Genomic DNA, 8,589 nt, shown 5'->3' on the forward strand with positions numbered 1-8,589 from the left:
ATTGTCGAAAATCGGGATGATTTCTTTTCATCATTGATAATCATATGCAGCAGCTTGCGCATCTCCAAACTAATTTATGTGGGCAGACACTATGATACAACAAATTTGATTGGCTTAATTTATACGACAGATGTAAAGATTTCTGGTGTCAGCCAATGATGTTTCGCTATTATGTAATGACATGTGGAATGACGCATCTGGTCGCAAATTCGCTTTCATGTCGGGATAATCGTGTACATCTAGGCTAAGAAGTACACATCGTTTCTAAATAAATAACTGCAACTTCTCTAATCTCCTTTGATGGCAGTTGTGAAGGAACAGACGTAGTTGACAAGAACACCAACCTGAATTCTATTTCATTACTAGCGATACAATCGGTACATAAAGTAATGTCGTCTTTCATATTAGAAACACATCAGAAAACTCTCCATGTCAGTGGCTATGCATATCCTGCGAACACTTATTGCATATTCCTTGGTACTTGCCACTTTGACAGCTCCATACTCGAGAACGTTCCCTAAGACCAACGGAGGGTGTTACCCACTCTGGTCACGATTTCACGATTACTGTTATCGATACTTTGGAGATCCAATGACTTGGCAAAGAGCGGAAGACTATTGTCAGCGATACGATGTTAATGACCAAGTAGCTCATCTTGTGTCCATTCACGGTAAGAAAGAACAGGATTTTGTATATGAGTTGTGGCAAAGTACTATCATTGCGCCCGGATTAAACAGGAAAGATTTCGAACCTAAAGACGTGAACAGAGCAAATGGATTATGGATCGGATTGGAAGATCAGGAAGAGGAGTCCCATTGGCATTGGACTGATAACAGTACAACGCACGGTTTTGATAACTGGAGATGGTATGAGCCAGATAACGAGGATGAAGATCGCACAGGAGTTGGTGAAGATTGTGTGCATATATATCAGCATACGTATCCGTGGTTTTGGTGGTATGGCGATTGGAACGACGTGAAGTGCGATCGTGTTATGCCGTTTGTTTGTAAGATGCCGATTGATCTTTGATCGATTACATTGATTGATGGATAAAGATCGATTTAATTGATTGATGGATAAAGATCGATTTAATTGATGGATGGATGAACATTGGTGAATAGTGCCATGTAAACAAGTAACTATGCCAAATATTATTATGTGAATTTTTGCTCTTCTACTCAACAAGTCCCCTATCAGGTAATATACAAGCGATGCTGGTAGTTCTGTCCTCTGGAGTACTACTGTACATAGAGATGAAGATTATGTAATCGGCGGGAGTTTCATTACACGGAGGTGTACTCCATGATGCAGTCATGTCTACAGTAGAATTCATCTCGACCTTTGCAGGACTTAAACCCCATTAAAAGCTATTAAACCAAGATAACACTCATTGAAACAGCTCAACTGATTAAATCGGATCTTCTCTGGTTGTGCACATGTGTCTGTTTTATATGTGCGGTATCGCTATGATGTGCTATAATACAGCTTCAGTTGGGTAACTGATTATAAAGGAAACGCAAGGAAACAATGGTATGTGGACCTTTGTTCACGAAATGAGACAATGGCCTGCTTTTTGTTAACCAGCATTCTTGAAAATGAGCAACATAATGATTGTTGACTTAACACGGTTTGGAAATAATTTCTTCATATTTTTGGTGTTATCTGTCGTTTACATAATTATCCTTCCTAAAACACGAAAGTGCGACTATTTCCAAACACCTAAATTAGCTAAAAATTTAGGACATGTTACAAAACTATATTTTCTAGAATTTCATAGAATAGTTTAAATGTAGCTTGTACCGTTTTTTTGTGGCATCCTTCAGAACGGAGCGGTCCGTTACCAATATAGCTCAATATTTTCGGTCAAATCTCCATTCAATTAACACGGGAGTTGGTGAATCAAACATTTGAATCAAACCAATGACTCTAATGAAGTGAGGCCGGTCGAGTGCAGATCCGTCGGAACACGCTTTTCAATACGGAATAAACGCTAACCTCATCGTGACATCATCCAAGCAGCAAAGTTCATTTCCCATTGAAAAAGCGTTATCCGACGGATCTGCAGTCGACCATTATGAAGTCTATGGTTGGATCACTTCAAGCAATGACACTATTCGCCGTAGAAGTAGTGATGTAAAAGGTTTAATTACCATATCGATAGGTTTGCACTATTTTTGAATGTATTACCCTGCACATTATTAAGCAGTTTGCACTCATCACCAGCTATCACCTGTGTATGTGTGCAATCATACAGCTCTTTTCAGAGACACTAGCATATCAATTTGTAAGCGCTCTTTAGTAAAGTCATAGTTCATTAAATTTACAAGAGTATGACAAAACAAGCGAAAATAGTAACTTTTTGCAAAATATTTGCAATTTAAAGAGAATTGGTCATTGCTCATTCTAATGAGGCTTGCATATGGGCATATAAGTGTGCTCTTTCATTTAATGACATAAAATGTGAAAAATATTGTAAGGAACACTTCAGGTTTTTACTTTTAATACCTACATTTTGATCAAAATTTTTGCTGGGATAGTTTTCAACAGATTTACCACACTTCGCCTTGCTATAACATTGAATTGCGTTATTTGTTGACCTAATGAGAAAAAGAGTTTTTAGGGGGATGTGTTGGCTTTTGTTCGATATTTAAAAAAAAAAACCTGATTGGTTGAAGGGAGCACTTAAGGTTTTGGCAAAAACCAATCACAGATGTTTCTTTTCCACTAGATCTATGTCCGAGGCAGTAAAAACGTAAATAATGGGCGAGGCGCTGCCGAACCCATTATTTAAACGTTTTTACTGCCGAGGACACATTATTTGGGTGTAAAAGATAATGCCACACCCCTTATTTCTATTCTATTACCACAAAATAGTGCAATTTAAAGAGAAAATATTGCATTTTTGCCCAAATATTTGAAGTTTTTACCTCAAGGTTATAGCGAGTACGCGTAGCCAAAGCGTAAAGTGACATCCAAAATATTAAACGCGTAACCAAGCGTAAAGTGATTTGCGTAGAATGTGTAATGGCGCTAATATACTGCATCGCGCTTTGCTGTGCGCTAGATGCGAGAAGAACACAAAGTTCGTTGCCCTGGCCACTTTATTGTTAATTAAAGGTTTTTCACCTGATGCGTTTCAACAATTCACAGTGCGCGATTTTGAATGGAGGTCGTGGAGGTAATAGAATGAAATTATTAATAGTCCGTATTACAAAACAGTAGGATGAGGGTAAATGCCTTGATTAAAAGTTTACAAAATAATACAAACAAGCTGAAGCTTGTGTTTGTACTTATGTATTATATGATTGTATATAATAATGTTGTACATCGTAATTATACAAAAATTATTTTTGCTAGATCCTGCGAAACTATAGTCTAATAGCATTCAAAGAAAAAGGGTATGCGGGTGTAAACTCAAAATAGATAACAATGGGCTGGGGTACGTGTCTTAGGCACAGAGGAGAAAGAAACAGAGCGCGTGCAACTAATTAAAGTCCGCGTGTATTGATTGTATGGTGTAAGTTCTCGCATGTTCATGAGGGCCGATTGTTCGATCGTGCAGTGTCTAACAATCACGCCAGCGTTGCGTGCTTTCGCGATTACGCGATAGACCGTGAAAATACGCGGTAATTGCGTAGCTGTCTCGCCTGTCGCATTTCATGGAACAATCGGCCCTCATTATCGAGTGACGCGGATACTGTGACTGGTTGCACGCGCTCTGTTTCTTTCTCCTCTGTGGTCTTAGGTTATACAATGTTTTTTTGTATATGTGTGAGTAAAGATAATTATATGGGGCCCAGAAGTGGTGACGTGATTTTCATCTTGTTTAGATATTAATTGACTTTGCGCAACTGCATTTTTACTCGGCTCACAAAAATTGTCACTTATTCTTTATCAATGGTCACACTATGATGTTACAGTTGTGGAAGGACAAGATGTTGATTCAGCTATCAAGTAGAGCACTTTGACCAAATTCCATACACTTGTTAGTCTTGTAATCTACTAGTGGCATTTTTCAAACCGTTTACTTTATTTTGATACGTTCTGTATACGCTTTATTATCATGATTATATCACTCTTACATAAATTCGAGACAGTTCATTTGTTGATTACCATTTACCATTTTTACCATCAGCTTATCCGTGTGATAGTAGGCCTACCATCACAGTGCATTTTACCATCACAGTACCATCGCCGTTCGCTACCACTAATTCGTCGTTATGGGGTACGTGTGGATCCCAAAAATATAGAATTATGTATGAGTAATATACGAGGGTCGTTCATAAAGTTCTACCTGTTGGGTCATAATTTTTGTTTTGTTAAAGGTAGCTACTTGAAAATGTGCATGCATACAGTTCGTAATGTCACCTACAGGTGGTGAAAATATGTCAAGACCATTCAGATTTTTGTAGGTGACCTGAAAAACACAGTAAGATATGGTACACCGGAAACGGTGACGCATCTTTGGATATTGCACTTGGAAACATGCCTCCCGCCAATGTACGAACTTCCCTCTTTATCCAAAAAAGTCATATTAGTAACAATATTAATTTTGGATGAATATACACCTTACAGTCCAAAACATCATCCGTGACTGAAAAAGTAAAATTTTGATGGACAGAAATGACCCAGAATTCCAATTTTTGGAGGGATATCTTGTAACATCTCATGTAATGATAATCAGCATAGTGTCCATCCCTATAGCGTGACTTTTCTAGCTGCGCTTTTAGATAAAATACAAAAATTAAAGCTACTATAACACATTTTTCAGTCAAAAAAGTAAATTTAATTCCCTTTGTGATCTATTGTGGTATTTTATTCCAAAAAAGCGACATAATGCCACCATTTTACACCATGTTTTATTAAAGTCAATATCTTCATAAACTGTGTTTGTGGTCATTTATACTAATCTTATTACACTGGCTATTTGTTCTATTAGTTTTTTGCATATTAATGTCCATCATTTTAAGTTTGTGGCAACCTTTTAACCAGTATATATACTTTTATGTTTATTCTTGTGTTTTATACAGTTTTAACTGTATAACATGACCAAATGGAATAATTATGGGATCTTCAACACACTGTACTTGAGACGCCTTTGTTAATATTGTACATATTTTGACCGTTTCCGGTAAACCATATCTTACTCACTTACTCTTACTTACTTTTCAGGTCACTAACAAAAATCTGAAAATGGTCTTGACATGATTTTTTTACCACCTGTAGGTGATATTACAAACTATATGTATGCAAATTTTCAAGTAGCTACCTTTAACAAAACAAAAGTTATGACCCAACAGGTAGAACTTTTTGAATGACCCTCGTACATGTATTATTAACTGTCTTAAATGCGTGTAATTGTCGAATACTGTATAATCACTCGGTGAAAGATGTATTGTGTAATTTAACAATCGTGATTATATTTTAACCATCACACGCATAGTATTTTGTCAGAATTTTATCAGATTATGTGGTGTGTTATTTTTACACTGACGTTCATAACTTGGAATTAACTCCACGTGACGAAGGAGTTTTCTAGTAAACATGATAATTGTTTTTTAGGTCATGAAATAACGTTACAGAACAATTTGAATAATTTTTTAAAAAGCATTACAATCTGCGTCTCGAGTAAGATTACACCACAACTGTGTTATAATAGCCATAGACTGTGCCTTAGTCGATTGTTGATAAATAAAAATATTTCTTTTATTAATCATGATAAACTCAGTTGAACTCGAAATATACAGATATTTAACACAAGTAAAGTAGTCAATGAATGGTAGTAAAATAGTTTATATAATTAGTGACAGTAAAAGTGAAGTATTCGTATGTTATCAAATAAACATCTCAAAAAAAGTAACTAACCCCCCTTAAATAATAGTTATTCAAAAACGGGCGATTGTGTTAAAAATCTGTAAAATGCGTTGGAAGCAGAATTTATTTCTGCACATTTTGACACCTCATTTGTAGCAATGAACTAAATATTGACGCCACAGCTTACATTTAAATCAATGTATCCCAAGATTTAAAAGTTGCAGTAAACTGTATTGATTTTGTATTCAGTATAATGGAAGGTGTAATAATATCTGAGTGTTTTTGTATTGTATGTAAGTGCAACTGTCAAATCTGGACCTCACTACATTATATTGACCGATGTTTTAGTGTTTCCTGGGCTATCGTATCAAATGAGATGTGAAAATGCGCAGATATAAATTCTGCTTCCAACGCATTTTACAGACTTGTAATACAATAACCCGTTTTTGATTAATGGCCATTATTTAAGGGGGGTTAGTTACTTTTTTTTGAGATGTTTACAACATATTTTGGCATAATAATGAGTGATCACTTATTGAACAATGTGTTTTAACACATTGTGCTTAAAAGCATTTTAACCACAATTGAAAGTCAATAGTCTACTTGGGGAGCTAGCAAACTGAGGTGGTAAGCAGTATGCAGACTCCGAGTATTAGACGTACAATATTGTATGTAACATATCTACGTTATTTAATCTATTGCCATTCTATTTCCAGTAATGTTTAAGTTCTAACAAATGTTTGATGACGTAAAATCGATAATATGTTACGTATAATATCTGGTAGAAATATATTATCGATTTTACGTCATCAAACATTCGTTAGAACTTAAACATTTATAGAATGGCAAATGTTACATACAATATTGTACGTCTAATAAAAAAAGTCTGCATACTGCTGTATGGTCACTAAAAATATTAAATGTGGAAAATCTATCAATTGTGCACACATTTCATACAAATCGGTGTTTTATACATAAAATATAATAGCATGCACGATCATGGGCTAGTGGACTGCGGAGAAGTTTATGTTAGTTAAGGCAAGTGTATCGCAATTAGAAAATGTAACCACTTACAAAGAGTTCTCATAAAATATAATTGTTTTAATTATGTTTAAATAGTAATTAAATTAAAATATTAATGGTGTATTCAGGCTACGGCAACTTGCGGAATAATTATGGGCAGAGTGCAAGGCCAGTGGAAGTGCATATTGCATGAAGCAGTTTATTTTAATACCAAAATATGGCCCCCCAAAAAAAGTGTTTGTTTGCCCAGACACGACCGACCCAAAAATTCAAAAAACATCATACACTTTTTTTTATTTTTTTTTTTTTACAATGATATAAAAATAAAGAAAATTATGTTTTTTCCCCATAAAATGCCAAATGACACTTGAAAGTTAATATTCCTGGCAATCACAGCATTCATTTTTCCCATTTAGCCCTCCCCAACCATGCCAACAATATTTTACCATCAATCAACATCAATATAGATGCATGTACAGGTATGGTCTGGGATTTTGTACTCCAGCCCGATTTTGTTACCAAAGAGGTTAAACTTTATATGGTAAGGTTGAAATACTTTCATAGATCAAAGCAGCCAATCAGAAAAGTATGTGGAGTACATTGGTTGTATATGTGACCGTCCACGGCGAATGAGCCGTAAATTCCTCCCCGGTCAATTTTGTTTTATTTCATGTTTAACAAATATACATCATAAGCTTTAAAATGGTATATCGTTTGACTTCAAACGATACCCAGAAGCGGGGTTATAGTTTGTTAAACTTTGCTCCTTCAACGACATTGAATACGACATTCGTACACATTTTACGCTGTAACTCAGAATACAATTTAGGGAATTTACGGCTCATTCGTGCTGTACGGTCACATATAATGTGCAATCCGCGTACTACGCGCAGTGCTTTCAGACGTTTTTTGGGCGGGTTGATGCATTTTTATTTGGTCCTATTTTCCAACATTTTTAGTGATAGTTTTGTTATAAAAACATCAAAAATCACATGTTTTTTTTCTTCTTGTGTAGGAAATACTATTCAAATAGGTTAATGAACGCGTTTTTAATACTCTCCCAACAAGTAATACACGTTCATTTTAAACCTATAATTAAAGTTTGACACAAGTACAAAATGTAAGGCTGAATGTCGTATATTTTCTCTTACACCAATTGCTGCAACACATGTACACATCTAAAAAAAAAAAAAAAAGAAAAAAAAAAGGAAATCGACCTACCGACCCACTCCTTTCTACCCCATGTCTGGGCAAACAAACACTTTTTTTTTTGGCCTATTATATGGTTATATTGGAATATTTAGACAGGGACTAAAAATGGGACAAAAATTGACAAATGGAAAATTCGGCTTTGCCCCTTCACTCTAAATCCTGGCAACGCTACTGATTCAGGATAATTGCTGAAAGAAAATTTTGAATTTGTAAGACCAACAAAATGTAATTTTTACATGGGAATTTTCTTTAAAATATGTGTTAAGCATCATGAAAAGTATTCCAAAATATCGGTTTTGCACTCAACAAAAATAATGTATAGTAAGGGATAGGCTGTACAATAAGGTACGCCAGCTTGGAGCTTGATTCCGTGTTTATGCTGATGCACCGTTCTCAATATAATGACAGAAATGGTGTATGTACAAGTGCTCCGTGTTAAGAAATTAGAGAATAAACGATAGGAATTTTTATTTTGCCTATCCTCTACCGTGTGATAGACGACAGGCAGGTCCAATATTTTGAGTAGTGGATGCCGGCGCA

At 35.5% G+C, this 8,589-nt stretch overlaps 1 protein-coding gene across 1 annotated transcript; it reads left to right on the forward strand.

Annotated features, from left to right (window-relative positions):
• Positions 1 to 429: 429 nt before the first annotated feature.
• On the forward strand, positions 430 to 1,029 carry LOC140150011 (echinoidin-like). The gene has a single exon (XM_072172015.1). The coding sequence runs from the start codon at positions 430 to 432 to the stop codon at positions 1,027 to 1,029; it is 600 nt and encodes a 199-aa protein (XP_072028116.1).
• The last annotated feature ends 7,560 nt before the right edge of the window (positions 1,030 to 8,589 follow it).

This window comes from Amphiura filiformis, chromosome 4, assembly GCF_039555335.1.
Source record: "Amphiura filiformis chromosome 4, Afil_fr2py, whole genome shotgun sequence".
NCBI classification, from domain to species: domain Eukaryota; kingdom Metazoa; phylum Echinodermata; class Ophiuroidea; order Amphilepidida; family Amphiuridae; genus Amphiura; species Amphiura filiformis.

What these genes read in the sequence shown, in the direction of transcription:
- LOC140150011 (XM_072172015.1), top strand. Translation starts at nt 430, where the DNA reads ATGTCAGTGGCTATGCATATCCTGCGAACACTTATTGCATATTCCTTG.